Consider the following 23,728-nt stretch of genomic DNA (forward strand, 5'->3'; position numbering starts at 1 on the left):
CAACTTTTGGCACAAGAATGCCAATTTATTCCTTTTTTGGACACATAAACACAAAATATCCCTGCAGGCCAAAAAAAAAATTGCAAAATTTAAACGACCATCATCTTATCTCAACATGAGGATACAACCCCTCCCTTAATACTTTAGAAAGTACCTCGTATTGCTAGAGACATACATCCAGTCCAAATTTAATAAAATACATTTTAAAACATTACAGGTCTAATAATATAGAAAAAAATCACACCATTAGTCAAATGAACAAATGCAAACATTTTCAGCCACTAGACATAGGAAGAGCATGAATATGTCAATAGCAAGGCATAAGAAAATGGTTAATCAATAACAAGATCTTTCCTTTAATTTTACAAGGAAAGCTTCTTGGAGTTGAAACAGTATTGATTCAATGCCCTCAGCCTCCACTTTCTTAAAATGAAAGCAGAGCTACCACCTTGCTATTGAGCAAGAAAATATTACAGCACATTCACAAAAGGTCGTTAGGACAGGGTGGAGAGGGTAAGCCTTGTTAAACAGTGGATTATATTTTCCCACTTGAAGGGTAGGCAGCTTTGCCAGGTAGGCAAGCTCTGGTAGAGGCTGGGCACCAGATCCTAAAACACAGACCATATAGAACGTGTCTGCTAGAAAATCATCACCTTTGGAAGCAGCAAATAGAATTTACAGTAAGAATGAGTATGTTCTGCTGCCCAGAACGCTGGCTGCATTAAGCCAGCTAGTTCACTTTATAAACCACTCAGGATTCAATAGCTAAGAACACCACCACCAAAACATAACTGGTTCAACATTTGGGTCATCACCACCCTTAATGTCCCCACTTTTTTTTTTTTTTTTTTTTTGAGACAGAGTTTCACTCTTGTTGCCCAGGCTGGAGTAATAGCTCACTGAACCGTCCACCTCCTGGGTTCAAGCAATTCTCCTGCCTCAGCCTCCCGAGTAGCTGGGATTACAGGCATCCACCACCAGGCCCAGCTAATTTTTTGTATTTTTAGTAGAGATGATGTTTCACCATGTTGGTCAGACTGGTCTCGAACTCTCGACCTCAGGTGATCCACCCACCTCAGCCTCCCAAAGTGCTGGAATTACAGGCGTGAGCCACCACGCCCGGCCAATGTCCCCACTTCTTATCCCCAAATTATTACTCTTTAGCGTTGCTACATTTAAATCTTTCACACCACATGACAGTGCCTAAACAGGCTGCATTTAAAAAACAAAAACAAAACAAAACCAAACAGCCTAAAACTACTTCTAGAGAATGCACACCTCCCACTGATTGACACATGCATCACGATTCAGTCAGTCCCGAGGGGTTACCTATTCAAATTGTCAAGCCGAATTAAAGTAAAACTATGCATTCAGACTTGCTTGCAATCATATTGCTGCAACTCTGATTCTGCAGTGATTAGCTCTAAAGATTCACCCCTCAGCAAGTTTTTGCCAATAATCCCAGTTCTTCCAAATTTCTTTCCTTTTGTCCCAAATGACAGCATTGCACCTTTAATGGTATTATTTTCCTATAAAAATAGGCCTCCCGGCTTTTCTTCCACCCCCACACTGATTTACCCCAGTGAACCAGGACTGACTGAGGTCTTACAAGCTGTATTGTTCGAGGTCAAGCGTAGAGCAAGACAAGCTAATCAGGGCTTTCTGGAACATGGCCTTGCTCCCTGCTCCATACATGCCAGGAGATGGTGAGAAGTGGCGCTTCTTCTGTGCGTTATTAATAAGCAAGCCCGAGGCACTCAAGTGCAGGTGTGGTGCCCGCTGGCCAGCCAGCCAGCCACCAAGAATTCTTCACATCTTGGATTCCAGCGAGTCCTCCTTCTCCTAAAAAAGCTTCCGTTTTTTCCTCCTCTTGGGTCCAGAGTGGCCATGCTGAAGGGTATTCTCTGCGCTCTCCCTGAACAAGTGTGAATAAAAGCAGCAGCCAAGCAGCCAGCCCCTCACCAACATGTCCTGATTTGTATTATCCAAGTGAGGTATTTGCAAAAAAAAAAAAAAAAAAGGAAAATTTTAAGAAATTAACATCTGCCATCTCTTCACTCCTGGCTATGTTGTGCTTCATTTTACAGAATTTGCTTTCATCCCACTATCTGCAGGGATTAAGGACGTCTGCACTCATCTTAATGAGCAACAGGCCTCATTACAAAACTCTCTCTCAGAGACCGGTCTCAGCAAACACAGGTGGCGCCGTTGATCAACAGCACATGGAAATGTAAACTTCAATGTATTTACAAGTTTATTTAAACGACTGAAGCAAAACAGTGCTTTATATTGCTGGGATTTTGAGAAGGCTAGTTTACGAGATTTGGACCGTCTCATGAGTTCAAGCAAACACCCTTCACCATCATTTCCCCACCAGCAGTTTCCAGGCAGGGGCGGCAAAATTGTTTTCACCCCATTGTGTCTATCTCTTTCCCTAGCTCCTTCCTCAGCCATATGGAGTGTGGCTCCAGGCCTTTTATCCCCTTTTCCATCCCTCACTCCCGATGTCCTGGATAGAGAATTACAAGTCAGTAAACTCTGGGCTGGGAAACACTGGCTGGTGCTACCAAGACACTATGTAACTGTTGTCCATTCACAAAGTATTATCTACACTACATACAGAATACATTGTCCCCTACATCTTAACTGATGCTCACTTTAGAGCAACTCCCTTTGTTTGGACAAGAAAGGAATCCCATCTCCCTGTGAGTGGAATCCAGAATCTATTAAGAAAAACCAACCTTTTCCACACAGTTTTAGTTTAATAAAAGGAAGGAAAACCCACCAAGTACATTTCAGGTCGAAAGAGAAGCAAAAAATTTGTACTGCAAGTAGTTGTGTGAGTTACCTTGATTCCCAGGAAAAGAAATTTTAAATGCTGGTACATTTTTGCAAGTTGCAGCATCACTCAATGTACCTTAAGGACTGGCAAAGCCTTTCCAATAAGGAAGCATCCTGGTTCTAGCTTATTTTAAAACAAAGTGACAGGACACCAACTGTGAATATAAAACAGGTAAAAATAATTCTTTAAAAAGGCATGGAAATATATGTCTTTTCTGACTGGTTTCAGAAACTGCCAGATTATGATATATAAGAAATAGCTGATAAAATCATACCGAAATCTCATTTAGAAAACTACATTGTTGGGGAAGGAAGAGGAGAGACCTTAAAAAATGTTTATTGCCAAAGTTAAGTTTCTATGAGAAAAGTTTAAAAATCATTTAGATCTAACAAACCACACAGCAGCATAAAATGGGCACTTTTGAAAACTTGGAAAAATACTAAAAGCATTTTTTTTTTTTTTCCAAATAGGGGAAACATGAGTACTTTTATCATGGCAGTGTTATCTCTGTCACTGTGACATGCATTACATCTGTTTATGTCACACATTCACAAAAGTCGACCAAATAAGAGAACTGCCTATTTGAATCTGCAGCCAAATATAGTGCAAATTGCCTGGCAGCGTGTACTTGCACCAGCACAAGTCTGCAGAAATCAATAAGATAAAGTAGTAAAACTAATAAAACTCTGTAAAACTTTCAAAAATTAATGCTCATTAAAGGCATTTACAGTGGCAAAGTCAGAAATCTTCATTAAAAAGTCTATGGACCCACACAATTAAATAGTTACACTGAACTGAAGTAGATTGTTTGGTTTTTCTCTCCCACTTATGCATATACCCCACTCAATGACTACAGAAAAAAGGAATAATCTTCTCTTCTAAGACTAGAGGGATGCGGTGAACACCACAGCTAGCAAAATATTCCATAGAAACCCTTCTTGTAAAGTCCTTTAGAAAGTTCAGGCTGATCAGCCTTTGCACATTGAGGTAAAAATTCAGTCCAGTGCATCAGAAAAGATAATCTATGAGTATCTATTACTTTAAAAAAATGGCTCAATTTTGTTGACGCATCAGACAGTGCTGCAAAGTATAGATTCAGTGCAACTATTCCGAGCTGCTGGTAGAAGGCCACCTGAAGTCAACTTGGCTCGATCTAGAGGTGCAGGCATTTGAAACATTTTGAGGCTGCATGGGGTGCCAGACTGGTTGGGTTCTTGTTCTGAGACTCTCAGGCAAAATACATGGTGTGCTGGGCATCATGGTGGATTTGCACAGCCTTAGCCAAGGCCTGAGGATCCCGGCCGTTGCTCTGTCCTGACACATGACTGCCTTCCGCACTGTAAAGAGAATAAAACAAAACAAAACAAAACAAAGCAAAACAAACAAAGAAAAAACCAAAAACAACAACAAAAAAACAAAAAACAGGTGTAACAGAAGACCACTTCAAACTTCACACGTTTCAAATAGCACAAACAGTACTAGATTCTAAAATATCTCAGGCTTAAGATTTAGCTTCTTGAATAATTTGTTATGTCCCTCTAAATATCAGTTGACTCAACTGAATTTCTTTCTTTTTTTTTTTTTTTTTTTTGAGACGGAGTCTCGCTGTCTCCCAGGCTAGAGTTCAGTGGTGCAATCTCAGCTCACTGCAAGCTCTGCCTCCCGGGTTCATGCCATTCTCCTGCCTCAGCCTCCCAAGTAGCTGGGACTACAGGCACCTGCCACCACACCCGGCTAATTTTTTTGTATTTTTACTAAAGACGGGGTTTCACCATGTTAGCCAGGATGGTCTCGGTCTCCTGACCTCGTGATCTGCCTGCCCGGCCTCCCAAAGTGCTGGGATTACAGGCATCAGCCACCGCGCCCAGCCAACTGAACTTCTTTAATGGGCTGCCGCAAGAATTAAATAATATAATGTCTGCAAAGACACAATCCTTAACAGTATCCATATGAAGATTTCCACTGCCCACTATGTCTGGCTAATTTCCTTAGGCTCCAGTCAAATGTCATTTTTCCCCACAGAAATCTTCTTTGCCTTTAAGGTCCAGGTCAGAGCCACCTGGAACATGCTTTAACAGAATCCTATATTTTTCTTTCATGGTACTAAACACAATTGAAATTAAATTATTACTTGGGTAATTATTTATTTTCCCACTGGGATATAAACTCCAAGAAAGCAGCAATTTTGTCCACCTTGCTCACCACTGTATCCTTGGTGTCTAGCACATAATACCACAAAGTCTCAATCAACCATTAGTTGAATGAATGCATCTATGTACCTAGCACAGTGATGGAATATAGGAGATTCCCAGCAGATGCTGTTGTGCCACCAGTCTCTTCTTGTCTTCCCCTCACTAACTATATAACCTTGGACACATAATAACTCCTCTGAACTGTGGTCTTTTGGAGTAACAACAACTTCTAAACATACTTAAGGATACCATGTGATATAAAGGGCTTGACAAGCTGTAAATCCCCATCCCTCTTCTGTCTCTTTAAGTGATTATTATCCTTATCGTCTAGGCTCAAAATCTTAGCCATCTTTTACTTCACCCTCTCCTCTGACATGCATATCCAATTAACTGTTAAGTCCTATCTATTCTATCCTAGGAACAGCATTTTACATTTAACAAACACAGTCTTGCTCTAACATACTTTTCCAGCCTCATACCTCCTTGTTCCCCTTTAATATCCTCCAGCCAAAGAAAATTTGCTACTGTACAAACATGTCACTTGCTTTCTCTCCTTCGTGTCCCTTGTTCTCTCTGCCCTGAAAATTCTTTTCTCTTTTTTGTAGAGCCATTCTACCCACCCAGCTATGAAATCTTCTCTAAAAGCCTCTCCTCTGGTGTCCCATTGCACTTTTATCTGTACTGACTTGGGCTACTTGTTAGTTGTATATTTGCCTGTATTGTCTCCCATACTGAAACATAAAATCCCCGTGGACAAGAAACATGTCTTACTCATCTTAGTATTTCTAGCACCTAGCACAGTACTGGGCACACAGTCAATACCTAATAAATATGCCGAATAAATGAAAGCACATTACAGAATGGAAGGTACAAAGCCACAGTTGGACATTTTCCATAATAGTGTATTTTCAACCCTTACAGAAATAGACTTGCAGTGGAATGTCTACTATTTAGCAGCTGAATTCAGACTTGGGGAAGAGCCCAGAAACTGCTACACTTCACAGATGGTCATTTGGAAAAGGAAATTAATGCAGAGAGCTTGTGTAGCTATTTAATAGTAGCTCAGGAATAGGTCAAAATATCAGATTCTCTGATTCTCCTGAGATGCCTATTTGAGAGTGAGAATCGTCTGCGCCCCCACTCCCACACACACATCCAGGTTCACTCTGGGGTATTTTTCCAGAATGTACCAAAAGCAAAGTGAACTGGTCAGACCTCCTCACTTGCATGAAGTGGAATCCACAGCCCTGTGACTGCTTTGACCGGAGCCAGGGTACTGTGTTGACCACTTTTTGAGGCTACTTAGGACCTGAGCAGAACTGAAATGCATTTGGCTCCATGGGAGAACCACAAGCAGCTCCAAATTAAACTCCTTTAGAGACACAATACAAGTATAAACAAGCCTGAGCACTTCTTGGACCAAAAGTCACATTACAAGCTCTCAGAGGCACATGCAATTTTATTTGCTCCTTACAATTTAAACTCTGAAAGTTTAAATCCTTAAAAAAGTTTTCCATCGTAGCTCATTTTTTTAACATGCTACTAAAATATAAAGAGACTTTATTGTGCCTAAGAAACTTGCCTGTCATGATCTTTATCCACCAGATGATACCTTGCCCTAAATGCTACAAGCCGGGCATAATATGCAGGGGCTGGAATAGAGACTGAGCGAGTGCACCTCACATAGGTGTGACACAGCTGGTAAGTCAGTAGCTGGAGTTCATCTGCAGTGAAGCAGTTGTCATCCCACAAGACCTGGTAATGTGAGGGACGGCTGGTTCCCTGGGGAGAGAGTTTTATGATTAATGTTTTTTTTTTTTTTTTTTTTTTGAGACGGAGTCTCGCTCTGTCTCCCAGGCTGGAGTGCAGTGGCGCAATCTCGGCTCACTGCAAGCTCCGCCTCCCGGGTTCACGCCATTCTCCTGCCTCAGCCTCTCCGAGTAGCTGGGACTACAGGCGCCCGCCACTACGCCCGGCTAATTTTTTTGTATTTTTAGTGGAGACGGGGTTTCACCGTGGTCTCAATCTCCTGACCTCGTGATCCGCCCGCCTCGGCCTCCCAAAGTGCTGGGATTACAAGCGTGAGCCACCACGCCCGGCCTTTTTTTTTTTTTTTCTTTTGGGATGGAGTCTCACTCTGTCACCTAGGCTGGAGTGCAGTGGTACGATCTTGGTTCATAGAAACCTCCGCCTCTGGAGTTCAAACAATTCTCCTGCCTCAGCCTCCCAAGTAGCTGGGACTATAGGTGCACACCACCATGCCCAGATAATTTTTGTTTTTTTAGCAGAGATGGGGGTTTTGTTTCGCCACATTGGTCAGGCTGGTCTCAAACTCCTGACCTCAGGTGATCTGCCCACTTCAGCCTCCCAAAGTGCTTGGATTACAAGCGTGAGCCACTATGCCTGGCCTGATTAATATATTTCTGACATGACACGAGAAGAGAAAATAATTGAAACCTACTCCTTAAACTCAGAAATACTTCTGCCTAGCACACCTACAAGCAGATATCTAGACCAAAAGATAACAATTCTAGGATACAAGCATTAACAAAGTTAGGCATGGTGTTAAATAACAAGTCTAAGGCCGGGCGCGGTGGCTCACGCTTGTAATCCCAGCACTTTGGGAGGCCGAGGCGAGCGGATCACGAGGTCAGGAGATCGAGACCACAGTGAAACCCCGTCTCTACTAAAAAAAAATACAAAAAATTAGCCGGGCGTGGTGGCGGGCGCCTGTAGTCCCAGCTACTCGGAGAGGCTGAGGCAGGAGAATGGCGTGAACCCCAGAGGCGGAGCTTGCAGTGAGCCGAGATTGCGCCACTGCACTCCAGCCTGGGTGACAGAGCGAGACTCCGTCTCAAAAAAAAAAAAAAAATAATAACAAGTCTACTCAAGCTAGTTGCTGAATTTGCAAACATCTCCCTATCAAGTCAAAGATCTGAACCAGCTTCCAAATTACCTGAATTCCTGCATGACTACAGAGGTAAAAGTCAAACTCAGATGGATGCGTGATGGTACTATCCACTGTAGTGCCTGCTGGTACATTGCCACTTTTCCCTACCTACAAAAAACAAAAAAAAAGTAATTAGTCATCAAAGTGCCAAACTGTGCTCAGGCCATTTTTTTCTTTTGTGTGTTAATTGGGAGCAAGTTGGTAAATGTCTCTTAAGTTAGTTGTCTTGAAAATCACTTTCATTCAAGATGTTGAATCTTCTGTAACTTTCCCTTAGCCCAACCATTTTAACCTATAGTATTTTCACAAACAAATATGTTCCAGGATCTCTTCAGGAGGATACGGACAAAAAATATTTTACCTGTGCCTTTGGGCTACAACATTATTATATATTTACAGATGACACAGTGGTATGTTCACAAAGGGAAAAAACATTTAACATTTAAGATAGATAAACTTTCTGAGAAAAAAACAGTTTTATTCCTTACTTGGAGTAAAAAAAATTCACAATTTCCAGTAAAAGATTAAGGAATCTTTAAACTGGTTTACCAGGTTCAACATAACTAGTAGTTTTTGGTTTTTTTTTTGAGACAGGGTCTCACTCTGTCACCCCAGGCTGGAGTGCACTGGGAGGATCACAGCTCACTGCAACCTTGGACTCCTGGACTCAAGGAATCCTTTCATCTCAGCCTCCTGAGTAGCGGGGGCTATAGGCACACATGCCATCATGTCTATTTTTTTTTTTTTTTTTTTTTTTTTGAGAGACGGGCTCTAATTTTGTTGCCCAGGCGGACTCAAACTCCTGGGCTCAAGCAATTCTCCCACCTTGGCCTCCCAAAGTGCTAGGACTACAGGTGTGAGCTACCACACCTGGCGATAGCAAATACTTTATTAATAATAATAAAAAGTCACTGGCAAATGGTTATCAGGAAGAAAGCACTGAAATGGGAACTAAAAAATCAGTTTCAGATCTAGGCCTAGCCTTGCAACTATATACCTTGAACAAAGCTTATTATCTTTACACCTCAATCTAATCAACTGTAAAATTAGATGATGTTCTCTTACCCTTTTAGAATTCCAAGCAAAAACTCTACAGACAAAATTTGAAAATCAAACTTCTAGGAAGGCAAGAGGGGAACTTCAGAAATGGATTACAAGGGAAGGAATTACATCTTGCTATTTGGTCACCCTCTTCTGCTGTACAGCAGAGTTCAGTATGAACACATTTATTTAGCATACAGGCACAAATTTGATGGGAGTTTATTTGGCTCCATTTTAACTATTGTTACCTTCAGCTGAAGATCATATACCTATGCATACATAACTCTATGAGAATAGAAAAATTTCCTTCCATCAAATGCATATGTCATCTTGGGTTCCTAGCTGGATCAGAAGAAATCTAATTGGTTCTAGCATTTTTTTTTCCCCAAAGTGTGTTCTTTAGGAATATTAGCTTTGCAGGATGTGTTTAGCTATTTTATGGTGGAACAAACCTGAAAAATATGGGATCAAATTAAAGTTAAAAGTATTTTTCTACTGTATGACTTCTCAAAACCTTTATTTAGTCATGTATAATCTTTAAAAGGGATATAGAGTATATAGCATTTTCTAAATTTATTTTACCCTTAAAAAAAAAAAACTCTCTCTGGTTCTACATATGACAGCCTGAAGAGGTGATGCCTTGGAGAAAAGGGAATCCAGGCCTTTTCAATTCACCAGTTATTGCTTGAGCACCCATGTGACTGCTAGGCTCGGCAGCAGATGTTGGGGATGACAGTCAGGGGCATCAAGAGAACTAATAAACTTGCCTTCCTGACTTCATGAAAAGTGTACACAATAAACTGTAACACAATGTCATAAGGGCATATGGGAAGCATTGGGAAAAGCTGATGAGGAGGAAATAGGTGAGCCATGCCTTATAAGATAAGTAGGAGCTGAAAAGGGAAGTTGGGTAAAAAACAGGAAACACTCGAAATACCCCTAAACTCAGAAATGGATAAGCAAACTGTGGCTCATCCATATTATGAAATACCACTCAGCAATAAAAAGGGGCAAATTACTGATATATACACAACTTGGATGAATCTCAAATGCCAGACTCAAAGGCTATGATTCTATCTATATGATGTGCTGGAAAAAGCAAAACTGTAGGAACAGAATACATATCAGTGGTTGCCAAGGGCTGGGAGTGAAGGAGAAAGGTTAACTACAAAAGGACACCTGAAGATTCTTTGGTATGACAGAATTATTATACAGTCAGCCCTTGGTATCCACAGGTTCTGCATTCAGGAATTCAACCAACTGTGGATATTCTTTAAAAAGGTTTGGATATTCTAATTATACCCTGATTTGATCACTGTGCATTATTTGTATAAAAACTCCTATGTAACCCATAAATGTGTATAATTATTATGTCAATTAAAAAATAAATAAAAATACAAATTTTAAAGACCTGACACAAATACAGAAAATTGTTAACATGTTTAAAAATTTAATTTTAATATGAAAAAATTAAAAACAATAAAACATAGCATTTACACTGTATTCGGTACTAAAGCAACCTAGAAAAATATTTAAAATAATTCAACAGTAAAAACTTATACACATTTTAAAATACAGTATAACAACTATGTAAGCCTTTATGTTATATTAGGTATTATAAGTAATCTAGAGATCTTTTAAAGCAAGCTTGTCCAACCCGCAGCCCGTGGGCTGCATGCAGCCCAGGACGGCTTTGAATGTGGCCCAGTACACATTTGTAAACTTGGGCCAGGAGGAGTGGCTTTCATGCCTGCAATCCCAGCACTTTGGGAGGCCAAGGCAGGCAGATTACTTGAGGTCAGGAGTTTAAGACTAGCCTGGCCAACATGGTGAAACCCCATCTCTACTAAAAATCCAAAAATTAGCTGGGCATGGTGGCATGTGCCTGTAATTCCAGCTACTCGGGAGGCTGAGGCAGGAGAATCACTTGAACCCGGGAGGCAGAGGTTGCGGTGAGCTGAGACTGAGCCATTGCACTCCAGCCTGGGTGACAGAGCGAGACCCAGTCTCAAAAAAAAAAAAAAAAGACCAAAAACAAATTTGTAGACTTTCTTAAAACATTATGAGATTTGTTTGTGATTTTGTTTTTTAGCTCATCAGCTATGGTTAGTGTATTTTATGCGTGGCCCAAGAAAATTCTTCTTCCAATGTGGTCCAAGGAAGCCAAAAGATTGGACACCCCTGTTTTAAAATATATGGGAGGATGTGCATAGGTTATATACAATTACTATACCATTTTTGTTTTTTGAGATGGAGTCTTGCTATGTTGCCCAGGCTTGTCTCAAACTCCTGGACTCAAGTGATCCTACTGTCTCAGCTTCCTAAGTAGCTGCGACTACAGGTATGCACCACCACACCTTGCTTACTGTACCATTTTATATCAGGGACTTGAGCATATGTAGATTTTGGTATCTGCAGCAGGTCCTGGAACCAATCCCCCATGGATTCTGAGGGATGACTGTGTATTTTTATTGTGGTGATGTCTACAGAACTGTATGTATTTGTCAAAACTAGGGCCATGTATGGTGGCTTATGCCTGTAATGCCAACACTTTGGGAGGCTGAGGCAGGAGGACCATCTGAGTCCAGGAACTCAAGACCAAATTGGGGAACAAAGTTAGACCCTGTCCCTAAATATATATATATGTATCTTTTTTTGAGATGGAGTCTTGCTCTGTCTCCCAGGCTGGAGTGCAGTGGCATGATCTCAGCTCACTGCAAGCTCCACCTCCCGGATTCATGCCATTCTCCTGTCTCAGCCTCCCGAGTAGCTGGGACTATAGGCACCTGCCACCACAGCCGGCTAATTTTTTGTATTTTTAGTAGAGACGGGGTTTCACCGTGGTAGCCAGGATGGTCTCGATCTCCTGACCTTGTGATCCGCCCACCTCAGCCTCCCAAAGTGCTGGGATTACAGGCGTGAGCCACCACACTGGCCAAAAAATATATATATTTTTTAAATTAGCCAAGTGTGGTGGCACTGGCCTGTAGTTCCAGCTACTCAGGAAGCTGAGATGCGAGGCCTGCTTGAGCCTAGGAGGTTGAGGATGCAGTGAGCCATGATTATATACATCATTGCACTCCAGCCTAGGTGACAGGGCAAGACCATCTCAAAAAAATGAAAAAAAAAAAAAAAAAAAACAACAAAAAGCTTAAGTATGCACTCAACTAAAACTAGACACTAAAAAATTAGGGTGCATTTTACTGTATCTATATTATACCTTAATAAAAATAATGAAAACAGTGGATGGAATGGATGTACTGGTTCCAGGGATAAGAATGTACAGTGGATATGGGAAGTAGAAGATGTATAAGGTTATGGTGAAAGATAAAATGAAAATGTTGTTTTGGCTACCTTGGGAAAACACTAAACACCACAGGAATGCATTTGGTAAGCAATGGGGAATACCCGAAGATTTCTGAGCAGTGCAGTGGCACAAAAAGATCTGTGTTTTCACAGCAGGGTAGAGGATGCATTTGTGAAGGAAGAATGGAGACAAGGAGACTGCTAGGAGTCTCCTGCAATAAAACAGTTCTGCCTAGAGCAGTGGGAACATACAACAGGAAGAACTGAGACAAGAGAGATTTCAGGGCACAACACAGAGGACTATTTTCTTTTTCTTTCTTTCTTTTTTTTTTTTCTTTTGAGACAGTCTTGCTCTGTCGGCCAGGCTGGAGTGCAATGGTGCGATCTCGGCTCACTGCAACCTCCACCTCTCAGGTTCAACCGATTCTCCTGCCTCATCCTCCTGAGTAGCTGGGATTACAAGCACATGCTACCACGTCCGGCTAATTTTTGTATTTTTAGTAGAGACGGGGTTTCACCATGTTGGCCAGGCTGGTCTCAAACTCCTGACCTCAGGTGATCCACTTGCCTTGGCCTCCCAAAGTGCTGAGATTACAGGTGTGAGCCACCACACCTGGCCTTTTTAATTTTTTTTTTTTGAGACAGAGTTTCACTCTTGTTGCCCAGGCTAGAGTGCAGTTGCACAAACTCCTGACCTCAGGTGATTCACCCATCTTGGCCTCCCAAAGTGCTGGGATTACAGGTGTCAGCCACCACACCTGGCCCACAGAGGACTATTTTCAAAATGCGTATAGAGGGACTGGAAATGGGGAAAAGAATTTAAAGACAACTCTGAAGTTTCTAGCTTGGCCGACTTTATATACAGTGATGCCAAGTAATAGAATAAAAGGAAAATTGGGGAGGAATAGGTTTTGGAAGGGGATAAAACAATAAATAGAAGGTTTAGACAGGCTTTGGTTGAAATGCCTGTGGTAGATTGTATTACTGGTGCCAACCAAACATTCCCATGCCCCTGCCTGGGGGAGGATTATACATCCACACCCAATTATCTCAGGAGTGACTTGCTTTGGCTGATAAAATGTGGCCTGAAATGTGTTACTTCTGGGCCAGCACATGGCTTGTCATGTATCTTTTTTCCTCTCTGCCAGGATGACTGGCAATGTTCCAGATAGATGCTTCTTTGTCAGCCTAGGTTCCAAAGGGAGGACAGCAGGGTCACAGCTGCAGCAGAGCCACAATGAATGTGTAATGTGATCAAAAAACAAGTCTTTGTAAGCCACTAAGATATGGGTTTTTGTTGTTGTTGTTGGCCTATCTTGACTGATGCAGTGCCTATAGAGAATCTAAGCAAATATGTCTGATAGATAACTGGGAGTACAGATCAGGAGCTGAAGAGTAGATTGGGGCTGGAAATACAGATTTAGGAATCTACAAGCAAGGGAATTAGCCCAGAAAAGTGGATAACACTATAGAGAGGGCTGAAATTGAGAAGAGAGAGAAGTATGAAATGTCGGGAAATATCAGTGTTTAATGGACAGAAGGAGAAAGAGGAATCAAAAAAGTCTGGTTACAGGCTGGGCACGGTGGCTCACCTCTGTAATCCCAGCACTTTGGGAGGCCAAGGTGGGTGAAATCTCTTGAGGTCAGGAATTCGAGACCAGTCTGGCCAACATAGTGAAACCCCGTCTCTACCACAAATACAAAAATTAGTTGGGCATGGTGGTATGCACCTGTAATCCCAGCTACCCGGTAGGCTGAGGCAGGAGAATCATTTGAACCCGGGAGGCAGAGGTTGCAGGAAGCCGAGATCATGACAGACTGAAACTCCATCTTAAAAAAAAAAAAAAAGTCTGATTATAGAAACTCCATTTCAAAAAAAAAAAAAAAAGTCTGATTACAGAAACTCCATTTCAAAAAAAAAAAAAAAAAGTCTGATTACAAAGGTGGGTAGTAAAGCTGGAAAGTCATTTTGTTAAGGCCAAATAAGGCAATCATTGTCTTAAGTGCTACAAAGAAGTCAGTGTGGGAATCTGACAAAGTATCTCTAGATTTGAAATGAGCAAGTCATTGAGACAACAACTTCAATGGAGTCACTGAAATTGAAGTTAGGCTACAGAAAATTAAAGTATGATGTGAGAAAGTACAGATAGAAAGTCAAGTGATTGTTTTTCTCAAAGTTTAGTCGTGAAAGGAAGAAAAGATAAGGTAGCAGTGAGACTGAGGGAGAAGCAGGGTGAGGTGAACTCAGGAAGATTTAAGCCACCTTTATAGGGCGAGAAGGAGGCAATAGAACACGAAAGAGTGAAGTTTTGAAAAATAATGCGTAATTAACCAAGTAAGGCTCTAGAGAAGTCAAGGGGGATTAGGATTGAAAGCATAGGATGGGGGAAAGAAAGCATAGGTGGAGAGATACGAGGAAGGAGATAAGAAAATACAAGATGTAACTGAGTTTGAAAGTAGAGGAGAGGCAGCTGAGAAAACTCTTGCCTTCTAGATCTTGTTTTTGGAGGGAAATAGACGATAGGACTTTGTTGGCAATAGAGTTATTATGAATAGGGTAGAGGACTTGAGAAGAGTATAAAGGTGTGGAACAGATGCTATGGGGAATAGGGCAAATGAAAAAACGGCAGCATCCAAGGCCTGGCTGAGATTTGCTCTCATGAATTTGTAATATAGTTCTTTATTAAACAGACACTTTTGGCCAGGTGTGGTGGCTCACGCCTGTAATCCTAGCACTTTGAGAGGCTGAGGTGAGCTGATCACTTGAGCCCAAGAGTTCAAGATCAGCCTGGACAACATGGCGAAACCCCATCTCTACAAAAAATACAAAAAAATTAGCCAAGAGTGATGGTGAGTGCCTGTAGTCCCAGCTACTTGGGAGGCTCAGGTAGGAGGATCACCTGAGCCTGGGGGCGTCTAGGCTGCCATGAGCCATAATCATGCCACTGCACTCCACCCTGCGTGACAGAGTGAGACCCTGTCTCAAAAAAATAAAATCCACCACTTTTCCCCCAGCAATTTCTATCAGCCTAAGAGTAGAGGCAAAATAAATGGGCAAGTGGATTGGCAAGAGGCATGCTTAGAGAATAGAAGATATTAGTAAATGTCAGGGTACAAAGTAGACCAAGAACTGGGACTGTCAATTTTGAAAGGTTTAAAGAATAAAACTATGAGATAGCTTAATAATAGCTTAATAGATAGTTTAGGAAGACAAGCCTAAAGAAGATCTTAAATCTACATGGATAACAAGTTGACAGACAGGTGGAGAGATGACAACAGTTAAGGAGAAGGTGGCAGGAGGTTTTGTGCCCACAGGTCAGGCAAGAGTTCAAAGAATTTGTATTAGCAAAGTCTAAGAAGTACTATTTTTTTTTTTTTTTTGCACAGCATATCTTTTATTTATTTATTTTATTTGACATGCGCTGGTCTACTTTTTATTTAAATTTTTATATATTTTGGGGGCACAGGTACAGATTTTTTTTTTTTTTTTTTGAGACGGAGTCTCGCTCTGTCGCCCAGGCTGGAGTGCAGTGGCGCGATCTCGGCTCACTGCAAGCTCCGCCTCCCGGGTTCACGCCATTCTCCTGCCTCAGCCTCTCCGAGTAGCTGGGACTACAGGCGCCCGCCACCGCGCCCGGCTAATTTTTTGTATTTTTAGTAGAGACGGGGTTTCACCATGGTCTCGATCTCCTGACCTCGTGATCCGCCCGCCTCGGCCTCCCAAAGTGCTGGGATTACAAGCGTGAGCCACCGCGCCCAGCCCAGATTTCTTATATGTGTATGTTACAGAGAGGTAAAGCCCAGTTGGTAAGAAGTACTATTAACTCATGGTTTCAGCAATTTAAAGACAGCCCTTTTAATTTAAAACAGCCCTTTTAATTTAAGACCGTCCTTTTAATCTAAGCTGATTGGATCTGGGGCCCAATGAGAAAAACACCCTTGATTCAGAAAACAAAAAGAAACAGTTCAGGCCAGGCATGGCGGCTCACACCTGTAATCCCAGCACTTTGGGAGGCCGAGGCAGGTGGATCACCTGAGGTCAGGAGTTCAAGACTGGATTGGCTAACATGGTGAAACCCCGTCTCAACTAAATATACAAAAATTAGCTGGGCATGGTGGTGGGCGCCTGTAATCCCAGCCACTCAGGAGGCTGAGGCAGGAGAATCGCTTGAAACTCGGGAGGCAGAGGTTGCAGTGAGCCAAGATTGTGCCATTGCATTGCAGCCTGGGTGACAAGAGCAAAACTCCTTCTCAAAAAAAGAGAAAAAAGAAACAGTTCATCCTCGGATTAGAGACAAAAAAACTAGAGTGTACTAGAAAATAATGGGAGTGGCAAACAAGATTGCATGATTAGGCAACAGAAAGATCTGGTCTTCCTAGGGGTCAATCAGAGAGGGCCTGGACAAGATGAAGTAAAGTCATTAAAAAATATCAAAGAAGCAAGATTATCTATTAATAATATAGGTTGGGCATTCTCTATCTGAAATGCCTGGGGATTAGAGGTGTTTTGGATTTTAATTTTTCTTTTTTTTCTTTTAGGCAGAGTCTTGCTCTGTGCAGGCTGGAGTGCAGTAGTATGATCTCAGCTCACTGCAACCTCTGGCTCCTGGGTTCAAGCGATTCTCCTGCCTCAGCCTCCTGGATACCTGGGACTACAGGCGTGCACCATTACGCCCAGCTAATTTTTGTATTTTTAGTAGAGACAGAGTCTCGCCATGTTGGCCAGGCTGGCCTCAAACTCCTGACCTCAAGTGATCACCCGCCTCAGCCTCCCAAAGTGCTGGGATTACAGGCGTGAGCCATAGCACCCGGTCAGATATTGTTCTTAACCACATTTTACAGATGAGAATATTATGGCTTAGAGAAGTTGAGTAATTTGACTGTGGTTTAAGTGTGACACTATAAATATTCAAAGTTTGTGCCCTATGAATCTCCTATGCCAGCAGTCCTCAACTTTTTTTGGCAGCAAGGACAGGTTTCATGGAAGACAATTTTTACATGGATGAGGGTAGGGGAGTGGGGGGAGATGGTTTTGGGATGAAACTGTTCCACCACTGCTGATCTGACAGGAGGCAGAGCTAAGGTGGTAATGATCATTCACTGACCGCTCACATTCTGCTGCGCAGCCTGGTTCCTAACAGGCCACAGACTGTTACCAGTTCACAGTCTGGGGGTTGGGGATCCCTGTCCTATGCTGATATAAAATTATTTGGAAGATAAATTCTTCTTTATATCCTAGAACTGTGCAGCAAAAAGTAACAAATAACAAAAAGCACCCCTTAGAAGGTTGCCTATATCATCACAATGTACCTGGCATGTTTCTGACCTACTCCTCCCGACACAAAAACAACTTGAGAAATCAGCGTTTCTGTTATACAAGAGAAATAAAATATTCAGTCTCAAAACTCATATCATTCAGAATTGGTCATCTAAACCCAACTGCAGTTATTGTATTTATTAAATTTTTATCAGGCATTTCTGCTTTTAAGAAAAAAATTGTATAAAAATGGTATATACACATCTCTTGCCAGAGCCTCAGATAACAAAGCTTATACTCTATCTTCTTACCCTTTCTGTTTTATCTGCACAGAAGAGTCGTGTGTGATGTCTTTTTTGCACCACAATATATGTTATTCCTGGCCGGTAATCTTCTTCCAAGCTAATACATGCCTTTCGAATTGCTATTAGTTCTGGCCAAGCTACCTAGAAGGCAGAAATGGAATTATGTTTAATTGAGAATTTGCCTAGTATCTCTCAGATCTACCCAGAATGGTAGATGAGAGGAATCTCCCTCAGACTCCTAGAGGCCCCGAAGGGCAACAGGGATAATGAGAGTACCTGCTTCATTTGTCCCTCAGATACCCCTCCACGGTAATAGATGATCCGAGTGGGTTTGAAGCGTGTGGATTTGTAGAACTGAATCAGCAGCTCTCGAACCATGTTAGTCAGGTCCTGGATGACCTCTTGACTGTAGAGAAGCTCTTGGGAGATCTCCTGCCGGGAAGTCTGCACCCGAACGGTGGCACAGTAGCGGCTGGGGTGGCCATCCATACTGCCAACCACGGCAGCAATGGAAGGTTTCTTCCCATCCCCTGCTGGGGGGTGTGTGACATCCGCTCCCAGGAAGATGACAGGCTGCTGGAACACCGAGGGCCTGCTCAGATTTAAGGAGATGTTGCCACTCAGACATATAAGTGAAAACGTTTGAGTTTAGCAAGATTATATCACCAGATATAATCAGATATAACCTTATAAGAGAGAACAAAGACTTAACCCCATTGGGAAAGAACACTACGGACCACTGAATATTGATGTCACCCAGTACAGTGACTCTGGACTGACTGAAGAAGTGAATATGGCTCTTCCATAACAGTAGGAAGAGAAGATTTAAAAAACAGGGCCTAGGCTGGGCACCGTGGCTCATACCTATAATCTCAGCACTTTGGAAGGCCAAGGAGGAAGGACTGCCTGAGCCCAGAAGTTCAAGGCCAGCCTGGGCAATATATCAAGACCCACGTCTCTACAAAAAATAAGAAAGCCCAGCGTGGCAGCGCCTGCCTGTAGTCCCAGTTACTTGGGAGGCTGAGGCAGAAAAAACCATTTAAGCCCAGGAGTTTGAGGCTGCAGTGAGCTATATACTATACTACATTGTACTGTGTCACATCACTGTACTCCAGCCTGGGCGACAGAGTAAGACCTTGTCTTTAAAAAAAGAAAAGAGGCCGGGCGTAGTAGCTCACGCCTGTAATCCCAGCACTTTGGGAGGCCAAGGCAGGAGGATCACCTGAGGTCAGGAGTTGGAGACCAGCCTGGCCAACATGGTGAAACCCTGTTTCTACCAAAAATACAAAAATTAAGGCCGGGCATGGTGGCTCAGCACTTTGGGAGGCTGAGGCAGGCAGATCACTTGAGGTCAGGAGTTTGAGACCAGCCTGGCCAACATGGTGAAACCCCATCTCTACTAAAAAATACAAAAATTAGTCCTGGCGCGGTGGCTCACACTTGTAATCCCAGCACTTTGGGAGGCCGAGGCGGGCGGATCACGAGGTCAGGAGATCGAGACCACGGTGAAACCCTGTCTCTACTAAAAATACAAAAAAAATTAGCCAGGCATGGTGGCGGGCGCCTGTAGTCCCAGCTACTCGGAGAGGCTGAGGCAGGAGAATGGCGTGAACCTGGGAGGCGGAGCTTGCAGTGAGCTGAGATTGCGCCACTGCACTCCAGCCTGGGCGACAGAGCAAGACTCCGTCTCAAAAAAAAAAAAAAAAATACAAAAATTAGCCAGGTGTGGTGGTGTGTGCCTGTAATCCCAGCTACTTGGAAGGTGGAAGAGGCAGGAGAATCACTTGAACCAGGAAGGTGGAGGTTGCAGTGAGCTGAGATCGCAACACTGCACTCCAGCCTGGGTGACAGAGCGAGACCCTGTCTCAAAAAAAAAAAAAATTAGACAGGCATGGAGGCGCTCACCTGTAATCCCAGCTACTTGGGAGGCTGAGGCGGGAGAATCACTTGAACCCAGGAGGTAGAGGTTGCAGTGAGCCAAGATCACGCCACTGCACTCCAGCCTGGGTGACAGAGGAAGACTCCATCTCAAAACAAAACAAAACAATACCCCCCCCCTTTTTTTTTTTTTGAGACAGAGTCTCACTCTGTTGCCCAGGCTAGAGTGCAGTGGCATGATCTCAGCTCACTGTAGCCTCAACCTCCTGGACTCAGGTGATTCTCCCACTTTAGCCTTCCAGGTAGCTGGGATAAATTCTTAAAAGTAGGATTTGGGACTGCGAGTGTTAATTCTTCAAGTGTAATTTAGAGGCATACCATACTTGACAGTCTCATGTAATAGGTACTAAAGGTGAGGTCCCATGGGAGAAGAGGCTGTGTCCCATTTATCTCTCTGTATCATCACAGAACATAAGCCTGGCACAGAGAAGTTAATAACAGTGAACATATATAGGCAACATACATATACATAACGTAACAGCTTACATATACAATATACCAGCCACTATGCTAAGCATTTCACACGTGTTAACTCATTTAAAATTTGATGAGGGTGGTACAATTATTATCTCAATTTTTCCAGATAAAAAATAAGACATAAGAGGATAAAGAATGTTCCCAAGATCACACAGCTAGGAGTGGAAAAGCTGGAATCCAAACCCAAGAAGTTTAACGCCAAAGTATGCACTCTAAGCCACTAAGCTATATTGTCTCAAATGTTTGGGGTAAAATTAAATGAAGACAGACTTTAGGTTAACTTCCCCTATGGCCCATATATCTCATCACTAATGTTTAAGGAGGGATTTATTTACCTAGAAGTTTCATTCAAGGACAAAAATGAGAACTGTGTTGGGAGGCTGAGCGGGTGGATTGCTTGAGCTTAGGAGTTTGAGACCAGTGTGGGCAACATGGAGAAACCTCGTCTGTACCAAAAATACAAAAAATAAGCCAGGCGTGGTGGTGCACGCCTGTGGTCCCAGCTAGTTGGGAGGCTGAGGTGGGAAGATTGCTTGAGCCTGGGAGGCGGAGTTTGCAGTGAGCCGAGATTGTGCCACTGCACTCCAGCCTGGGTGACTAAGTGAGACCCTGTCTCAAAAAAAAAAATAAATAAGAAATCAACTAATCAAGTTGACAAAATATGCTAAGATTAAATTAAAAAAAAGAGAACTGTGATATGATTGCATAAGAGCAAGGCACTCAATTTCATCTTCAAGTATGGCAATGACTAATATCACAGCCCTAAATTTAACTCTTCAAATCACTTCCACACATAGTATTTCACAGAAAAACAACACTTTCAAGTTAACAAGACAGATATTATTATCTTGATAGATAAGGAACTGAGGCCCAGAGATATTAGAAATTCACATGCGTAACAATACTCAAATCTCCCAATTCCCAGCCAGCACTTTGTCTATTATATCCCTGTCTTGCCTTGGTGTTTGTTTACTCTAGAGTCAATCTGACAAACTCAAATTTAAACAAACAAAAAAAAACCTATGAAGGGAGGGGCAGACAGGGTTTCTTAAAAGGACATAAAAAGATTGATTCAACTCAGTCCTATTAACATTTTCTGTTCATCAAAAGCCACTATTGACCAGGCATGGTGGCTTACGTCTATAATTCCAACACTTTGAGAGGCCAAGGTGGAAGGATCACTTAAGCCTAGGAGTTCAAGACCAGCCTGGACAACATAGCAAGACCTCATCTTTAAAATAAAATTTAAGGCTGGGCATAGTGGCTCATGCCTATAATCCCAGCACTTTGGGAGGCCAAGGTGGCCCGACTGCTTGAGGTCAGGAGTTCCAGACCACCAGCCTGGCCAACATGGTAAAGCCCCGTCTCTACTAAAAATACAAAAATTAGCCAAGTATGGTGGCGTGCGCCTGTAATTCCAGCTACTCGGGAGGCTGAGGCAGGAGAATCGCTTGAACTCAGGAGGCAGAGGTTGCAGTGAGCCGAGATTGCATCACTGTACTCCAGTCTGGGTGACAGAGTGAGACTCTATCTCAGTAAATAAATAAATAAATAATTAATTAGGCAGGCATGGTGGCACATTCCTGTAGTCCCAGCTACTCAGGAGACTAAAGCGGGAGAATCACTTGAGCTGGGGAGATTGAGGTTGCAGTGAGTCATGATTGCCCCACTGCACTCCAGCCTGGGTGACAGAGTGAGACCTTGTCTTAAAAAGAAAAAAACAGAAAACCCACAATTTAGGAGAGTGAAAAGGCAAAACACAGACTAGGAGAAGATAATCTGCCTATCCTGTTTGCCTATAGGATATCTGTATCTTGTGAAGGACCAGAAACCACAAAGAACTACTACAAATTAATGAAAAAGACTCACAACCCAATATAAAAAAATGAGCAAAGGACTGAACAGGTCCCTTATAAAAGAAGATGTTTAGGCTAGGCATGGTGGCTCATGCCTGTAATCCCGGCACTTTGGGAGGCTGAGGCAGGAGGACTGTTTGAGCTCAAGAGTTCTAGACCAGCCTGGTCAACAGGACAAAACTCTGTCTCTATAAAAAATAAAAACATTAGCCGAGCATGGTGGTATGAGCCTGTAGTCCCAGCTACTTGGGAGGCTGAGGTGGGAGGATCAGTTGAAGGCCAGGAGTTTGGGTCTTCAGTGAGCCATGATCACATCACTGCACTCCAGCCTGGAAGACAGAGTGAGACCCTGTCCCAAAAAACAAAACAGGCCAGGCGCGGTGCCTCACGCCTGTAATCTCAGCACTTTGGGAGGCCAAGGTAGGCGGATCACTTGAGGTCAGGAGTTCGAGTCTAGCCTGGCCAACATGGTGAAACCCTGTCTCTACTAAAAATACAAAAAAAATTAGTGGGGCACAGTGGTGTGCACCTGTAATCCTAGCTACTCAAGCAGCTGAGGTGGTAGCATTGGTTGAACCTGGGAGGTGGAGGTTGCAGTGAGCCAAGATCATGCCATTGCACTCCAGCCTGAGTGACAGAGCAAGACTCCATCTCAAAACAAAACAAACAAACAAAAATATAAAGATGTTCAAATGGCTAATGAGCATATGAAAATGTGCTTAACATCATTACTCATTAAGGGAATGCAAATTAAAACTATAATGAGATACTATTATCCCCAAGCAAAATGGCTAAAATTAAAAGGACTGATACTACCAAGTGTTGGTAAGAATATAGAGCAAGTAGAACTCTCAGTGTAAGTGTAAATTGGTACAACCACTTTGGAAAACTATTTGACTGTATCTATTAATAGTAAATATATGTATTCTCTGTAACTCTATTCTCTGTAACTCAGTAATTACACTCCTGGAATTCCACACAAGAGAAAGGGTGTTTCAGTTCACCAAAAATGTAGAATTGTATAATGAATGTATGAAAATATCCAGGGCCGGGTGCGGTGGCTCACGCCTGTAATCCCAGCACTTTGGGAGGCCGAGATGGGCGGATCACGAGGTCAGGAGATTGAGACCATCCTGGCTAACACGGTGAAACCCGTCTCTACTAAAAATACAAAAAATTCACCGGGCATGGTGGCAGGTGTCTGTAGTCCCAGCCACTTGGGAGGCTGAGGCAGAAGAATGGCGTGAACCCGGGAGGCGGAGCTTGCAGTAAGCCGAGATCGCATCACTGCACTCCAGCCTTGGGGGACAGAGCGAGACTCTGTCTCAAAAAAAAAAAAAAAAAAGAAAAAGATCCATCGATAGTAGAATAAATTAAAATTGTGTGGTTTATTCATGTAATGAAATCATACACAACAATGAAAAAGAATAAACTACTCCTAAGTGCAACAACACAAATTAATCTCACAGACATAATGTTGAACAAAAGAAGACCAACACAAAATAGTACATACTGTATGATTCCATTTATATGAAGCTCAAAAATGGGCAAAAGTAATCTGGAT

The 23,728-nt window shown here is 42.5% G+C and overlaps 1 protein-coding gene across 1 annotated transcript in view; it reads right to left on the reverse strand.

Moving 5' to 3' along the window:
- Nucleotides 1-23,728, reverse strand: part of AGO4 (argonaute RISC component 4) — a 53,933-nt gene continuing 30,205 nt past the window's right edge. The window contains exons 14-18 of the mRNA XM_055254948.1: nucleotides 18,170-18,485; nucleotides 17,900-18,034; nucleotides 7,991-8,092; nucleotides 6,617-6,816; nucleotides 1-4,179 (exon numbers count right to left, since the gene is read on the reverse strand). Coding sequence (XP_055110923.1) covers nucleotides 4,071-4,179; nucleotides 6,617-6,816; nucleotides 7,991-8,092; nucleotides 17,900-18,034; nucleotides 18,170-18,485 — 862 coding nt within the window. The 3' untranslated portion in view covers nucleotides 1-4,070. The remainder of the gene's footprint in view (nucleotides 4,180-6,616; nucleotides 6,817-7,990; nucleotides 8,093-17,899; nucleotides 18,035-18,169; nucleotides 18,486-23,728) is intronic.

Source organism: Symphalangus syndactylus, chromosome 12 (assembly GCF_028878055.3).
Source record: "Symphalangus syndactylus isolate Jambi chromosome 12, NHGRI_mSymSyn1-v2.1_pri, whole genome shotgun sequence".
Taxonomy (NCBI): domain Eukaryota; kingdom Metazoa; phylum Chordata; class Mammalia; order Primates; family Hylobatidae; genus Symphalangus; species Symphalangus syndactylus.